Source organism: Castor canadensis, chromosome 14 (genome assembly GCF_047511655.1).
Source record: "Castor canadensis chromosome 14, mCasCan1.hap1v2, whole genome shotgun sequence".
Classification (NCBI taxonomy): Eukaryota; Metazoa; Chordata; class Mammalia; order Rodentia; family Castoridae; genus Castor; species Castor canadensis.
In genome coordinates this window covers 8,885,115-8,902,604 of record NC_133399.1, presented here as the reverse complement: position 1 = coordinate 8,902,604, position 17,490 = coordinate 8,885,115, and the positions used below count along the sequence as shown (strand labels likewise).

The window sequence follows — 17,490 nt, the reverse complement described above, 5'->3', positions numbered from 1 at the left end:
GTCGGGAGTTGTAGTTTCGGGTCGGGCCCGGCTTGCCGAACAGACTACTGGGAGCAAAGGGGCTCTTAAGAGGCGGAGCGTCGCGCGCGCCCTCATGGCCCGGGCTGGCGTCGGTCTCGTGGCCGTCTGTCTGCTGCCGGTGGCGCTGGCCACTGTCTACTTCCAGGAGGAATTTCTAGATGGAGGTGAAGGGGCGGGGGCCGTGAGCACTGCGGGATGGACGGTGGCTGAGCCTCGAGGTCCCCCATCCCCCAACCTGACCTTGACCCGCCTCCCCCGTGTCAGCTCTAATTCGTGTCATTTCGCCCGCAGAGCGATGGAGAAACCGATGGGTGCAGTCCACCAATGACTCCCAATTTGGGTATTTTAGACTCTCGTCGGGGAAGTTTTATGGTCATAAAGAGAAAGACAAAGGTTGGTGTAGAAGCAGGAGATGGAGCCCGCACTAAACCCGCATGGCGACCCTTAGGGCGGGGGGACACCCCCGCCACACGCATGCATGCACCCCACAGGGGAGGACACTGAGCACAATTGGGAACCTCCTCGTAGGAACCTCCCGCCTCCGCCTCCCCAGTGCCTGCTATGCTTCTGCCTTGGTTTTGTTTGTTATCTCTTCTTTACAGTCTTGCCCAAGATGGCCAGTTCAATGAGCTGGGGAACCAGAGGGCCTTGCTCCACACAGGGAAGAAGATTAGCAGACATTTCCTCTTGTTTTTATTTGCACAGTTTTTTAAAAAATGAAGAGCCTAGCACCACTGGCTCACGCCTGTGATCCTAGATACTCAGGAGGCAGAGATCAGGAGAATTGGAGTTCAAAACCAGCCTCTGGCAATTAGGTCTTGAGACTCTATCCCGAAAAAAAAGAAATTCACAAGAAAAGACTGGCGGAGTGGCTCAAGTGGTAGAGCACCTCCTCAGCAAGTGGGAGGCCCTGAGTTCAAGCCCCAGTGCTGCCAGAAAGAAAAAAAAGTTGGACTGGGATGTAGCTCAGTGGCAGAGTGCTCGCCTAGCATGTCTGAGGCTGTGGGTTCGATCCCCAGCCCTGCAAAAACAAGAAGGAGGTAAAAGCTACAGACATACATGTTAAGTGCACAAATCCTACAGTTCCTACCTAATTTTAACATGCGTACACCCAGGTAGCGTCTGGACCATGATGTCAATTTTGGCTTTTTCCTGCATGTGAGGACCACAGGTCTATGCAGTACCTAGTCTGCCATGTGACTTTGTATACCAATGACCTGAAGGTGGCTTGTACATTTTTTTTTCGTTTTTAGTTTTTGGGGAAAAATATGAAGGGGGAATAATGTTTTATAACCTGAAAAAATGGTATAAAATGTAATGGAATATGTGAAGCTTTAGTGTCTATAAAGTTTTATTGAAACACGGCCACACCCACTTAAATATTGATACACAATACCCACTTATGCTGCAAAGTCATAGAGGAGCAGTTGGAACAGAGACAAGGTGACCCACAAATTCTGAAATACCTACCATCGGAGCCGGGCGCCGGTGACTCACACCTGTAATCCTAGCTACTCTAGAGGCAGAGATCAGGAGGACCGCCATTCAAAGCCAGCCCAGGCAAATAGTTTGTGAGACCCTATCTCAAAAAACCCATCACAAAAATAGGGCTGGTGGAATGGCTCAAGGTGTAGGCCCTGAGTTCAAGTTCCAGTACCACAAAAAAATAAAAAGAATAGCTACCTTCTGATCTTCCTTAGAGAAAAAGTTGGCTGACCCCTGGTTTGGGGAGTTTTTTTGGTGGGAGGGGACTGGGGTTTGAACTCAGGGCTTCATGCTCACAAAGCAGGCTCTCTACCACTTGAGCCACACCTCTAGTCCATTTTGCTCTGGTTATTTTGGAGATGGGGTCTTGCAAACTGTTTGCCTGGACTGACCTCATACCTAGGTCCTCCCATCTTAGTCTCCCAAGTAGCGACTGTTAGACAAGACCACTGGTGCCTGGCTGACCAGTTTTGGGTCCTTTGTTTGTGGACCTGAGAATGGAACCCAGGGCCTTGTGCATGCTCGGCTAGTGCTCTGTTACTGAGCCATGCCCCTCACCCTGACCTTTGCCTGGAACCTCAGTTCAGTTTCCCTCTTTACCACTTTCCAGTTAAACCCTATCTTGGCCATGTTAGTCTCTGGTACTCTGAGACCCGCAGCCTCTGGCTTTGGGTTGGGTGAGCATTGTTTTGTAAGAATCATGTTGACCCATATAGTTGTGCAAACCCAAGCTGCACCCAGTGTGGTGATGCACACCTATAATCTCAGCTCTTGGGAGACTGAGGCAAGAGGATCATGAGTTTGAGGCCTGCCTGAGCTACTTAGCAAGATTCTTCCCCCCATGTCAAAAACAAAACAACCCTCAAGTTGAATGAGGAAGCCAGAGTGAAAATAAACAGGTTCTTCCACAAAAGTAATCAAAGGGTAGGGCTTTCCACTCAGAGCTGGCGTGGCCTCTCCCCCACGACCATCTTCCTTCCTTTGGCTTGGAATCCTGAGATTATCCATATCTGGTTCTTTTCCTCAGCACCAGATCTGCTGAGAGCACACGGGGCATGGGGACACTGGTAAACATGGATGCTTTGTGCTCTCCTGGGTGATGACTTAGAAACCACAAATGGACGGATAAGTCAGATTTAGTCAGAATCATGGGAGTTGGCAACAGAGAGAGAAAGAGGTGACAAGACACAGTGGTGGAGCATCACATGGCCTGTGGAACTGCCCTGCTGGTAGGAGGTTGAGTGTGGACTCCAAGTCCTTTGAGAAGGGAAGAAGGGGGGTAAAACTGGGGAGCCAGGCCTGAGCTGAGGCTTGGACCCATGGATACAAAATGGCAAGGTTATTTATGATGACATAGGGTAGGTTGCAATAGGAGTGGCTCTGTCCTCAGGTCTGTGACAAAGTCCACCATAAGAGGATTTGGGGGTGAGGGTGGCTTGGGTAGACTGCTTGCTAAGCATTTGTGAGGTTCTGGGTTCTATCCCCAGGACCCTCAGAAGGGGAGGGAGGAAGAGAGGAAAGGAAAAGAGAGCAAGAAGGAAGGAGGGAGGGAGGGAAAGGAAGAGAGGAACAAAAGAAGAGGAAGGAGGGAAGAAGGAAGGGAAGAGGAAGAAGGAAGGAAAGAAAGAAAAGAGAAAGAGAGCCAGGCACAGTGGCTCATGGCTGTAATCCTAGCTACTCAAGAGGCAGAGACGAGGAGGACTGAAGTTCAAAGCCAGCCCAGGCAAACAATTTACAAGACCCTATCTTGAAAAAACCCATCACAAAAAAAGGACTGGTGGAGTGGCTCCAGTTATAGGCCTTGAGTTCAAACCCCAGTTCATAGAAAAGAAAAGAAAAAGGGAAAAGGATTTGTCCCAAGCCCAGTAGCAACCGAAAAACGGGGTTTTGATCTCAAAGTGGTTAACTAAACTTACAAAAAAACCCATGAAACAAGTCACATGATGAAAGGGATGGTGTGTTCACATAAAGACTCATCACACCCGTGACAGGTCCAGGGCAGTCACCCAGTGTAGAAACACACTTTCCACACGGTGCCCCTGCAGTCGTGTCATCATCCCATGTGTAGCTAAGCTGATTTATTTATTTTGTTTTTTTGGTGGGAGTGGGGTTTGAACTCAGGGCTTTGTGCAAAGCAGGTGCTCTACTGTAGGAACCCCACCTAAGCTGATTTAAGATGAGAATTAAGGAAAAGAAATTGTGGGTCTCGGTTCTTACTCAGTGTCCACAAAGCGTCACTGTATATTCCCACCCCTAGAGGATTCACGCAGCAAAGTTAACCTTTTATGCATAATTAGAATGCCCACTTGTGATTCAAAGGTGAAATACTTTTGTAACTATTATTTTTGTTTTGCAGTACTAGGGTTTGAACTCAAGGCCTTCGCCTTGAGCCACTCCACCAGCCCCTTTTTGTGATGGGTTTTTTGAGATAGGGTGTCGAGTACTATTTGCCTGTGCTGGCTTCAAATTGTGATCCTCCTGATCTCTGCCTCCTGAGTAGCTGGGATTACAGGCGTGAGCCACCAGTGACCACTGCTCTTGTAACTTTAAAATATAGCAGTGGTGGCCTGGCAGAGTGGCTCAAATGGTAGAGTACCTGCCTAGCTAGCGTAAGCCCGAGTTCAAACCCCAGCACCACCAAAAATAAATACATACATAGAAGTGGTGGGGCTGGGGATGTGACTCAGTGAGTGCTGAGCACACTAAAGGCCTTGAACTCTATCCCTGCCCCACCCCACCCCAAAAAAGCCCCAAACCTAGCAGTGACGTATGCAGTACAGAAACCTGTGCACAGGCGAAATCCAAGTTCCCCGGAAGCAGAGAGTATGGCCGTTGTGTGCCATGTCAGCACACTATAGACAGAAGATGGTTGTTATCGGGAACAGGAGAGAGAGGGGACATCTGTTTCACGTCCTTGCATCGCTGAGCACAACCCAACTCTGTTGAAAGGTCTGCAGACCACTCAGAACAGCCGGTTCTATGCCATCTCTGCGCGCTTCAAGCCATTCACCAATAAAGGGAAGACACTGGTGATTCAGTACACAGTGAAGCACCAGCAGAAGATGGACTGCGGAGGGGGCTACATCAAGATACTCCCTGCAGACCTGGACCAGAAGAACCTAAATGGGAAGTCGCAGTACTATATTATGTTTGGTGAGTGCAGACAGCACGACTTGACCATTTCTGTTTTCTACCAAAGTAGTAGCATTGAACACATCTGGCCCAAGCCTTGAAACACTATTAAACCTGACCATACAAGTTGCACATCCCTGGTCCAAAATCCAAAACCCCAAATTCTGTGAAATCTTGTTATGTCATGAGAGGGAGATGACACAACTCAGAAGTCCACAGGCAAGGCAAAATTTACTTCTGCAGAAGGATGCACCATAGACAAAGAGCAAGCACACCAGGTGGGAAGTCCATGTGGGTTTTATCTCTAACGCAATGCTGCCCCTCCCCTACATTGGGCAGATTTCCAGTTCACAGTCTTAAGTGTTTGGCTAATTGGAAAGGGGACATCGGGAGGGGGCTTTGAAGATGAAATTTAAAAGCTCAGGGAAGCAATAACTGTTTTAGGTTATCAGCTCTAGAAGCAGGATGTCTAGTGGAATTTTGTCTGGCTGAGCATAACAACCCTTTGGTTTTTTTCTTTCTTTCTTTTTCTTTTTTTTTTTTTTTGCCGTACTGGGGTTTGAATGAACTCAGGGCCTACACCTTGAGCCACTCCACCAGCCCTATTTTTGTGATGGGTTTTTCAAGATAGGGTCTCATGAGCTATTTGCCTGGGCTGGCTTCAAACACTATCCTCCTGATCTCTGCCTCCCGTGTTGCTAGGATTACAGGTGTGAGCCACGGTGCCTCACAACCCTTTGTTCTTAATTAAAGCCTTCGTCAGATTAAGCAGAGTCCATGAAGCCAGCATATGGAAAGTGAGCAAGTGAGACTAACATTTGTAACAGCCATGGTTACTGATGAAATCCTTTGACAGAAAACACCCAACCTAAGCTGATTCTCACATCTGAAGCTTTTTTAATTTGTTCATTTTTTGGAGGTGCTAGGGATGGAACCCAGGGCTTCAACCATGCTAGACAAGTGATCTACCACTGAGCCATACCCAGCCCCAAAACTTTTTGAGTGACTCTCAGAAAGTTTCTGGTTTTTCAATTGTTGGGTTAAGATGTTTAGTACACATTCCAAAATCCAAAAAACTTGTACCTGAAACACTTCTATTCCTAAGCATTTCAGATAAGGGAGTTCAGCCAGGCACTTGTGGCCCATGCCTGTAATCCTAGCTACTCAGGAGACAGAGATCAGGAGGATCGGAGTTCGAAGCCAGCCCGGGAAAATAGTTCATAAGACCCTATCTCAAAAAACCCTTCACAAAAAAGGCTGGTGGAGTAGCTCAAGCAGTTGAGCACCTGCCTAGCAAGTGTGAGGTCCTGAGTTCAAATCCCAGTCTTACAGGTGGCCAGGAACTTTCCACCTGTGGTGTCAAGTTCTGCACAAAGCCCCAGGGCTCAGGTATCACAGCCCCCACTTCGCAAATAAGGAGACTGAGGCTCACAGTTTCAACTGCTTGCTCAAAGCTAGGTGAGCGGGGCACCCAGCTGTCCTCCATGGTTCCTTTTGAAAATCACTTAGAGGCATAAATATTTTATTCAGTGTCCAGATTTTTCTGGTCTGCACTAGGTGTGCGTTCTGGGAACAGAGGGAAGTGCTGACTGACTGTAAAGGGCGAGTCCTGAGGAAGCGGACCTTTAGACAGCTCACATACCATAGCTTTTGTTTAAAAAATGCATCTGGAATATTCCCCAGGGATAACAGAACAGGAAAACTTGTAAACATGTCCTCAGGACTCAGCTGGGTGATAGACTGAGTGGGTTTTTTATTTGTTTGTTTTGTTTTTGAGACTCCAGGCTGGCCCGGAACTCCTTTTGCAGCCCAGGCTGGCTTTTTCTTTTCTCTTTTTGTAGTACTGGGATTTGATCTCAGGAGCTACACCTTGAGCCACTCTACCAGCCACTTTTTGTGAGGGTTTTTATTTTTGAGATAGGGTCTCACGAACTATTTGCATGGGCTGGCTTCAGACAGCTATCCTCCTGCTCTCTGCCTCCTGAGTAGCTAGGATCACAGGTGTGAGTCACAGGTGTGAGGCCCAGGCTGGCCTTGAAGTCTCTTGATCCTCCTGCCATGAAAAAAATAATTAAAAATAAAAAACAGAATTTCCAGTCATCCTGGACTTCTAGAAGCTTGGCACGGTGGCCATACCTGTAATCCAAGCACTTGGGAGGCAGAGGCAGGAGGGTTATGGGTTTGAGGTCAGCCTGGGCTACACAGAAAGACCCTGTCTCAATAAACAAAAACAACAAGGAAAGAAGCATCTAGAGTAAGCGTAGTTGTGTTAACACTGGGTTTGCTTAGCAGAACCCCCAGGGGTGGGCACCGTGGTCAGCAGCTGCTGTGAAATTCCATCTAAGAAAGAGCAGACGCCTCGGGACATTCTGAGGTTTTAATGATCTTAAGCCCAAGCGTGGTGACTCCAAACATCCTGAAAGGTATGGTGAATTTTCCAGACGCCACCTATAAACTTTGTTTAGCATTCAGAATTTACCAGTGTCTTATCCGACCCCATCTCAGAGAGTTCCATTCCCTTAGTGACTCAAACTTAACCCTGTAAGTATCAATTTTAAAATCCTTTGGGCTGGAAGTGTGGCCCAGTAGTGATTGCCTAGCTTGTGTGAGGCTCTGCGTTCCATCCCCACCACAGCATGTGGACGGCACACACAAAAGACCCTTAGCTTTTAGCAGGGCACGATCGTGCAGGTCTGTGATCTCAGTACCTGGAAATCACAGGCAGGGGATCTTGACTTCAAGGCCAGCCTGAGCTACATAGTGAAACCCTGACTCAGAAATCTTAAGGGCTGACGATGTATCTCAGTGGTAGAGTGCATGCATGCACAAACCCCAGGTTCAATCCTCAGCCCTGCAAAAAGCGACCAACCACAAGAACAGCACCAAAGCCCCTTAACTTTCAAGTGGAACCCTGCAGACCGTACAGTTGATCGGATGCTTCCTGCTGATCTCGTGCTGGCAACTTGAACTTACCATTATGAACTTGTGTGTAGCAGAATGGGATCACCAAGAACTGAGTGACTTCTGCTAAATGACTCACTAAGTTAGCCAATTTCACTGGCAGAATAGCTTTATGAAGCCAAGGTGAAATCTGGGTTTTATAAACCGGGTTACCACCCCACATTGAGGCTGAGTCGTTGCCAAATGTCCCAGCATGGGAGCGAGAGCAGCGATCAGGCTGGAGTCGGTACCCAAACTTCAGCCAAAAGCCAGAGTCTCACGCAGCACATGGGGGTACTTGTTAGACTGTTAGATCCTCCTTTCCTTTTTTTTTTTTCTTTTTGGTGAAACTAGAGTTTGAACTCAGGGCCTCACACTTGCTAGACAGATGCTCTACCATTTGAGCCACGCCTCTGGCCCTCATGATGTCCCTTTCTTATGGTTTATAATTTTGTCCAAGGTGACTTTGATGGAAAGAGAAGTGACCTGACCGGGGGGGGGGTGGCCATCATTGATTTATGTATGAGATTTACGACTTAATTTATGAACATGAGGTGATGCTGGATGTCAGGCTCCCTGAGCCTCGTCTGTTGAATGAGAATGGCTGGGAGGGTTACTCTACAGTGTCACTGTGGAAGGAAATTGAGAGCATCTAATGTTTTTTGCAGGACCTGATATTTGCGGATTTGATATCAAGAAAGTTCATGTTATTTTACATTTCAAGAATCAGTATCACTCAAACAAGAAACCAATTAGGTGTAAGGTACGTCAGTGTTCTCAGATTCAAATGGGTGGTCATCTTAACTCTTTGTTTTCTCTTTCTCTCTCGCTCCCCTTCCTTGACCTTCCCTGCCCTTCCAAAACAAGGTCTTGCTTTTTGGCCCAGGCTGGTCTCCAGTCCTGAGCTCCAGCAGTCCTCCTACCTCCTGAGTAGCCAGCGCTACAGGTGTGTACCACTGCACCTGCTTGCCTGATAAGTTTAGAGAGAATTGCTTAGATCTTTCCAGTATTTAACTGGGCTAGGGATGGCTCTTAGCAAACCTGCCTCCTGTCCCTGGTTTCCAGTCCAGGAGGCCCTTTAGGATTGTTTGTCCACTTTGGTTTGTTTTCCAAAGTGTTTTTCCAGCTGTGCCACACACCTTCTCTCCTCCCGTACTGTTTGTTGACTCCTTCCCTTGTCGTGACCTGGAGCTTTGACTGTGACCAAGAGAGGCTGCAGGCCTTGCCTGTGAAATGCCTGAGCAGTCGGACACTTTGAGTACTAGAAAGTTCTCCTGAGAAGCAGATGTGTTCAAGAGTGGACTTCATCTGGTGTCTTTCAGAGCTGTTTTTCATAGAGCTATCCAGAAGCCAAAGAGCCCAGTGGTTTACACCTATCACCGTCATAATTCCTTGTGGTATATGGATGGGAGCTGTGTTAGACAGCTTTAACTAAGGCATCCAACTCAGGAGAAAAGGTTTATCTTGGCTGGAAGCTTTGGAAGTGTTGGCTGCATTGCTTCTGGGCCTATGGAGAAGCAGCACATCATGGTGGGAGAACATGGTGATGGAGGGGGGAACATCCAGGCCACCCCCCAGTGACCTAAGTTCCTCCCACTAGGCCAGGCCACCCCCCAGTGACCTAAGTTCCTCCCACTAGGCCAGGCCACCCCCCCAGTGACCTAACTTCCTCCCACTAGGCCAGGCCACCCCCCAGTGACCTAACTTCCTCCCACTAGGCCCCACCTCTTAAAGGTTCCACCACCTCCCAATCCTACCACAGAACAGGAGCCCATGTTCTGTGCACAGAGGGGTCACTCCCTCAAAGGAAGGACCCTTAGGAAAGTGAGGACATAGTCTATGGAAGGCTGTTTACTCCAGAGGATGCCCCCACCTTCTGGTATGGGATAGAGCCCAGGGCTCACACACACCAAGCAGTTGGTCTACACTGAGCTGCGCCCTGCCCCTGGTACCTGGTTTAAACTGCATTATTTTTTTTTGGTGGTACGGAGGCTTGAACTCAGGACCTACACCTTCACCCACTCCACCAGCACTTTTTGTGTGTGTGTGTGTGTGATGGATTTTTAAGGTAGGGTCTCACGAATTATTTGCCCTGGCTGGCTTCAAACCACAATCCTCTTGATCTCTGCCTCCTGAGGAGCTGGGATTACAGGCGTGAGTCACCAGAGCCTGCCTTACACTGTATTTTTACATTTGCACTGAAACATGAAAGGTTTCATCGTGACATCTTTCCCCTAAAATGTGCAGGTGGATGGCTTCACACACCTCTACACGCTGATTTTAAGACCAGATCTTTCTTATGAAGTGAAAATTGACGGTCAGTCTATTGAGTCCGGCAGCATCGAGTACGACTGGAACGTCACTTCCCTGAACACCGCAGAGAAGTTGTCGGCCGAGGCCCAGGGCTGGGATCAGGCAAAAGATGCCAAGGCCCAGGTATGGGTCTCTCTGAGCACTGGGGAGAGGGCATGTGGCACAAGAAGAGTTTTCGAGTCCCCAGGAATGGCACAACGGCTGTACACATGGAGATGTCATGGCATTTTAAGAGACTAGACACACAGCTACATGCTCAACTGCCTCCAAAGAGCTCTGTGGTGTCGGCTGACATGGCTGCAGTAGGATTTGCTTTTATTCTATTTTACTTATTTATTTTTTTGCAGTACTGGGGCTTGAACTCAGGGCCTTCACCTTGAGCCACTCCACCAGCCTTTTGTGATGGGATTTTTGAGATAGGGTCTCTGGAACTATTTGCCAGGCTGGCTTCGAACCTCGATCCTCCTGATCTCTGCCTCCTGAGTAGCTGGGATTACAGGCATGAGCCTCCAGGATTTGCTTTTATAGCCAGCTCTTATTATTTTGGTGGTGGGGATGGAACCCAGGGCCATGCATGCTAAGTGTGGCTCTATCACAGAGCCACATCCCAGCCCGAACCAATATGCTTCTTTTTTTTTTTTAGCAGTGTTACTGGGGTTTGAACTCAGGGCCTCACACTTCTAGGCAGGTGCTCTACCACTTGAGCCACTCCATCAGCCCTTTTTGCTTTCGTTCTTTTCAGGGTAGGACTCATGGCTGTGCCTGATCCAGCCTGGACTGTGATCCTCCTACTTATGCTTCCCACGTAAGCTGGGATAGCAGACGTATACCATCATGCCCAGCTCTTTTTGTTGAGATGGCTGGCCTTGAACTGTGATCCTCCTGATCTCTGCCTCCCAAGCAGCTAGGTTTACAACCATGAGCCACCATGCCCAGCCTGTGTGTTTTTTTTTTTTAAAGATATAATGCATTACGAATCTTTTAAAATGTACTTTATTTGCCAGGCACCAATGGCTCACTCACTTATCTAAGCCACAGTACCTCGAAGGCCTACTGTGGGGGACACACGCATTTCAGTACCTTGCCGTGTGAGTGTGTGAGTGTCCATATGTCAGTGTGCATGTGTGTGTGTCTGTATGTGAGCGTGTGTGTGAGTGGGAGACAACAGTGCCATGCTTTTTTCCTGCTTGCCAGCAGTCCTCTGGTAAACCTGGACCTGTTTCATACATGTGCTGTCCCTCCCCCCGGGGAACAGTCCCCGAGCAGCCCTGACCTCGCACATCACTTTCTGCCCCATCATTTTACCTTTAGGACTTGGGGCTCCCCACACTGCGTGGGGCCAGCTGCTGAAGTCACACGGAGTGCTGGGAGAAAAGCCAGATAAGGTGGTGTCATCTCACCCCTGCGTGGGACTGGCCCTGAGCACATGCCCACCTTACTAAAACTGAGAGGAAGGCAGCATAGGGACGGAGTTAGAGACCTGACATGCCTGTGTCTGTAAGGATTGCAGTCTGGCTGGGCTCTGGTGGCTCATGTCTGTAATCCCAGATACTCAGGAGGCAAAGATCAGGACGATGGTGGTTCGAAGCAAGCCTAGACAAATAGTTCTTGACACTCTATCTTGATAAAACAGTTCACAAAAATAGGACCGGTGGAGTGGGTCAAAGAGAAGGCCCTGAGTTCAAACCCCAGTACCACACACACACAAAAAAAGAGGATTGCAGTCTGGGTGCTGAGGCTGCGGCTCTGCTGAACTGCTGGAGGCCCTGGGCTCTGTCCTGTCACTGACACATCATGTCCTCCCTACCACCTGAGCCCTAGCCTTTCATCTCCCTCTGCAGGACTGGGAGAAACACTTTCTGGATGCCAGCGCCAACAAGCCGAGCGACTGGAATGGCGAGCTGGATGGGGACTGGCAGGCGCCATTGCTCCAGAAGCCACCGTACCAGGTGTGTGGCAGCCTCCATGATGCCCTGGGTCACCCTGGGGCTGTCCCTGCCACACCCACCCACCCTGTGCCATTGGGACCAGCCCTAGTGTGCTGTTGCAGGATGGCCTGAAGCCGGAAGGCATAAGCAAGGACGTGTGGCTGCACCAGAAAGTGAAAGGGACCAGTTACCTGACACAGTATGACCTCTCGGAATTCGAGGACATCGGCGCCATCGGCCTCGAGCTGTGGCAGGTGACTCAGACTCAAATTTGCTTTACTTTAGTTACTTTTCAGATGGGGTCTTGCACTTTTGCCCAGGTTGGGCCTCTGACTGTGATCATCCTTCTTCTACCTCCTGATTAGCTGGTGTTTCAGGCAGGAGCCACCTCACCCAGATTGTTTTTTGAGATAGGGTCTTGTTTACTTATTTGCCTAAGTTAGCCTCACACATAGCTGGGATTACAAGCATGAGCTTCTATGCCTGGCCCTTTTTGTTTGTTTGAGAAATGGTTTTATGTAATCCAGGCTAGCCTTGAGCTTACTGTCCATCCCTGGCTGTCCTCAAACTCATGATCTTACTATTTCAGCATCTCAAGTGCTGGGATTCCAGTCATGCCCACCACCCCGCCACATAACTGATTTTCAGTGAGCACTTACTATGTGCTAGGCACCCATACTTGGGCCCTGGAGATAGAGCCATGGTTCTGACATCTTGCTCCCTTGGGCTTCCCCTCGCCCTTAGAGCCCCTCTGCTTGGAGCTAACCTGTGGTGCCTATCAGGTTTAGGGCACAAGTGCGGATTCTGATGTCACAGGCCAGTCAGGGCCCGGGATTCTGCATTAGTAGCAGTGCTTTGAGTTGCTGGGATGGCACCAGGGCCTCATGCACACTAGGCAAGAGCTCCTGCCCTGAGCTGCAATCCTAGCCTGAGAAGCAGGATTCCAGAGCACCCACTTCTCAAAGGTCAATGAATATTCTAGTCGGGCCGCTTCCAAAGTCCCCTACTCCAGGTGGCACCCAGCTGGGTTGCATTTGCAGTGCTCAGGCCTGAGGCCAGGCAGTGGCAGCGTTAACTCCTTTATTCATTTATTCCTTCACTTTGGCGCCGGGATGGAAGCCGGGCCTCGTGCATGGTAGACGTGCACTGTCACCCCATGTGGCGTGTAGCATTGCCAAAGTGGGCTTAGTGTTACTGTGGGTCTCTGTGAGAGCTGTCACATGTCACACTGAGGGGCCCGCTTGTCGCCACAGGTGAGATCGGGAACCATCTTTGACAACTTCCTGATCACTGATGATGAAGAGTATGCAGAGAGATTCGGCAAGGCCACCTGGGGCGAGACGAAGGTACACAGCATGCACGGTCTTTCCTCTTGGCCTGTGCTGGCTTTTGTCCATTTCCTCCTGAAGGCCACTACATAGGAAGAGGCTGGAGACTGTTTACTATTGAACTCTCCATCCAGCTCGGGATTTGGTGGCTGACCATACTCCAGGAACCTCCGTGCACCCACCAGGTGGCACTCATCCCAGAAAGCAAACACTGAAATTCATGGGAGTGAGAGTGTTAGTCAGTCTTCCGCTACTGTAACAAATGGCTGAGATGGCCAACTTATAAAAAGAGAAGGTTTCTTTTGGTTCACGGTTTTGGAGGTTGACAGCAGTCCATGGTCACTTGGTATTGTTGCTTTGAGCCCATCTCAGGCGTGGTGGGAGCATGTGGCAGAGCCCAACTGTTCACCCCATCGCGACCAGGGAGCAGAACAGAGAGGAAGAGGCAGAGGCCAGGGCCCCACCATTCCTTTGGAGGCCACGCCCCCAATGACCTAAACTCCTCCTGCTAGGCCCCACCTCTTGAAGGTTCCCCAACCTCTCCACAGAGCCGAGCTGGGGACTGAGCACCTAACACATGGGCCTTTGGGGGACACTCATCCAAAGCAGGAACCATCAAATCTCCTCTTCCATGCAGTGTTGTGAGAGTCATTCATGTTAATTAGCGAATGTGTGAATATTCTAGAACACATGTCCACACAGCTCTGGGTTGCATCCACTTTGGGGACCTATTCTATTCTGAGCATTCTTTTTTTTTTTTTTTTTTTTTGATGGAGTGGGGGTTTGATGGAGTGGGGGTTTGAACCCAGGGCTGAAATGCTTACAAACCAACAGACACACTACTGCTTGAGCCACACCTCCAGTCCATTTGCTTAGGTTATTTTGGAGCTAGGGTCTCAAGAACTATTTGCCCACGCTGGCCTTGAACTATGATCCTCTCATTCTCAGCCTCCCAAGTAGCTGGGATTACATGCATGAACCACTGGCACCCCACTTGTTCTGAGCATTCTTGGACAGTAGTGCCCCTTATTGTTTTGGGGTGCATTCCAAAATGTCCCTCAGATTCCTGAAATCATGGGTAGTATGAACCCTGTATATGCTATGTTTTTTCCGCTACGTATGCAGTTTGCATTTTGTTTTTCTTTTTTGCAGGTGTTGGGGTTTGAACTAAGGGCCTCACACTTGTTAGGTAGACACTCTAGCACTTGAGCCATGCCTCCAGCCTTTATATGTAAAGTTTTAATTTATGAGCAGACATAGTAAAAGGTTAGCAATAACAGCTAATAATAAAATAGAACACTTATAGCACTATACTGCAATAAGTTACCACAGCTCAAGCCTGTTTTCCTACTTACTCAGGAGGCAGAGATCAGGAGGATCTGATCTCTGGACAAATAGTTCATGAGACCCTATCTGGAAAATACCTAACACACAAAAAAAGGGCTGATGGAATGGCTTAAATGGTAGAGTGCCTGCCTAGCAAGTGAGAAGCCCTGAGTTCGAACTCCAGTACTGCAAAAAAGGAAAAAAAAAGCTATTTGAAAATTGTGAATTATTTCTAGAATTTTCCATTTAATAGTTTCAGACTGCTTTTGACTGTGGGCAAAGGAAACCCCAGGAAGCTAAACGTTGGATGAGGGGGTCTCCTGTATGTGTCCTTCAGGGATCGCAGGTCCATGAATGGAAATGTAGGGTCCCATGGTGCTGTGGTTTGGATCTGCAATGTCCCTCATAGGCCTATGTTTTCAAGACTCGGTCACCAGCCTATGGTGCTATTGGGAGGTGGTGGAACCTTTAAGAGGTGGGGTCTAGCGGGAGGAAGTTAGGTCATTGGGGGTGTGGCCTGGAAGCTATGTAAGTGCTCCTTCTCCCCGCCCACACACACTTCCTGTCTATCTCTGCTTTCTGGCTGTCATGAGGCAGTTTCCTCTGCCCACGTTCCCTGCAGTGATGTCCTGTCCACGCACCCCGCCGCGGGCCCCAAAGCAATAGGGCCAGGCAACCATGGAGTGAAGGCTCCAAAAGTATGAGCCAAAATAAACCTGTCCTTATTATAATTTCATTATCTCAGGTATTTTGCCACAGTGATAGGAAGCTGATTAAAACACAGGATAATCGCTCCGTCTCAAAATGCTTACTTTAATCACATTTGCAAAGATGCTTTTCCCACACATACTGACATTTGCAGGTTTCAGAGACTGGGATTTTTTTGGGGGTGGACGCTGGGGATGGCAGCCAGGACCTCTCTCCTGGTGGGCAAGAGCTCCTCCGCCGAGCCCCCTCCAGCCCTAGGGGTGAGCATTTTCTGTCTTCAGAGTTCATTGCCAGTCTAGCCGATGTTGCTTATGGAGGTTTCTGGAAGCAGGGGCACACTGAATTTTGACACTCATTTGGGCCCAGTCAGCATAATCCCTGACCATTGGGGCCAATTTTTTCCTGCCTTTCCCCAGGGCCCAGAAAGAGAGATGGACGCCATCCAGGCCAAGGAAGAAATTAAGAAGGCCCGCGAGGAGGATGAGGAGGAAGTGCAGGGAGGCAAGTTTCACAGGTGGGGCGCCCACTTCAACCGATTCTACAGGCAGGGCGAGCTTTAGCCACGCACCACGGTGACCGTGCAAGAGCAGACTCTGCCTCCAGCCACACTTAAAAGCTCGTGTGTCTGCACCATAATGTGTCCAGTCTTCTTTCAAAACGTCCCCACGGCTCTCCCCGTGGTTCCTCCCATTCCCTCCCCGCAGGACCCCTGTGCGCCGAGAACTTTCCTTTCCCCCAGTGTGAGTGCTAGAAACCAGAGGCCAACAGGAATCTGGTCAAAACTCACATTTTTATTTTATTTTATTTATTTGTTTCTTATTAGTATTTTTTCCAGTACTGGGGTTTGAACTCAGGGCCTGCACCTTGAGCCACTCCACCGGCCCGTTTTTGTGAAGGGTTTCTTCAAGATAGGGTCTCACCAACTTTTTGATCAGGCTGACCTTGAACCTCAATCCTCCTGATCTCTGTCTCCTGAGTAGCTAGGATTGCAGGTTTGAACCACCGGCACCTGGCTATTTTATTTTATATTTGTGGCAGTGGGGTTTGAACTCTGGGCCTCACGCTTGCTAGGCAGGCACTTTACCACTTGAGCCACTCCATCAGCCCCAAACACACATTTCTTAGTTCCTTTTATTTTTATAAAATAAAGGTTGGTAAAATGCATTTTGAAAAAGAGCAATGCTTTACTTCTTCTGGGTTTAAGTTACTAATGGAAAAGCACCTTTTTTTTTCTTTTGGTGGGACTGGGGCTTGAACTCAGGGCTTTGTGCTTGCAAAGCAGGCGCTGTACTGCTTAAGCCACACCTCCAATCCATTTTTCTCTGGTTATTTTGGAGATGGGGTCTCATGAACTATTTGCCCAGGCTGGCCTCAAACATTAATCCTCCCTATTTCAGCCTCCCAAGTAGTTAGGATTACAGGTGTGAGCCACTGGTGCCCAGCAAAAGTGCAACTTTTTAAATGTGATATGCTTTGTGTGTGTGTGCGTGTGTGTGCATATGCATATGCAGTGCTGGGGCTCGAACTTGGGGCCTCATGCATGCTAGGGAAGCACTATACCATTGAGCCACACCCCACGTGCCTGTGAAATCTTTGTGCAATACCTAATACCATAGACATCCAAAGGTTCTTTTTTCTTCTTTTTTTTTGCAGTACTGGGTTTTGAACTCAGGGCCTACACCTTAAGCCACTCCACTGGCCTGTTTTTGTGATGGGTTTTTTGAGCTAGGGTCTCATGGATGATTTGCCCGGGTTGGCTTTGAACCTCCATCCTTCTGATCTCTGACTCCTGAGTAGCTAGGATTATAGGTGTGAGCCGCTGAAGCTCGTCATCCAAAGGTTGTATGTGTGCTGCTCTTACACACTGCTTATTGTGAAAGCCCTGGTCTCTCTGCACACTGTGCAGAGTGCTTTTTCACTCTGAGCCACAAGCCACTTTCTTCTCCAGAAAAAAAAGGACACTTCATTTCCTCAAGTAACTACAACAATTATTTCTCAGCTTCAATTTTTTTCTTTGAAATAATTTGCTTTCATTTGTCTCCTTTTCAAAAAGGTCCCTTTTCACACCGAAACTCATGTTGGTTATAATCACGCTTATGACACCAAAAAATCAGGAGCCTTGGGGTTGCATGCAAAACCCACATTAATCAGAATTCACATACAGCACATCCAGAGACGACCAGCTGGAGGAGTCTGCCCAGGCAATGAGGTCTGACAAGTTCCATTGGCTTTTTTACCTGCCAGCCACATCGGCCTTCACCATTCTGGGGGGAGGCTGGGGCTGGTTATTACCTTAAGAAACTAAAGAC

At 48.7% G+C, this 17,490-nt stretch overlaps 1 protein-coding gene across 1 annotated transcript; it reads left to right on the top strand.

Moving 5' to 3' along the window:
• Positions 1–31: 31 nt before the first annotated feature.
• Calr3 (calreticulin 3) lies at positions 32–16,345 on the top strand. The gene is made up of 9 exons (XM_020167759.2): positions 32–185; positions 313–414; positions 4,456–4,659; positions 8,247–8,341; positions 9,826–10,014; positions 11,733–11,840; positions 11,942–12,073; positions 13,073–13,165; positions 15,598–16,345. Exons 1-9 carry the CDS (start codon positions 95–97, stop codon positions 15,739–15,741), a joined length of 1,158 nt encoding a protein of 385 aa, XP_020023348.2. The 5' UTR covers positions 32–94; the 3' UTR covers positions 15,742–16,345.
• Positions 16,346–17,490: the final 1,145 nt, after the last annotated feature.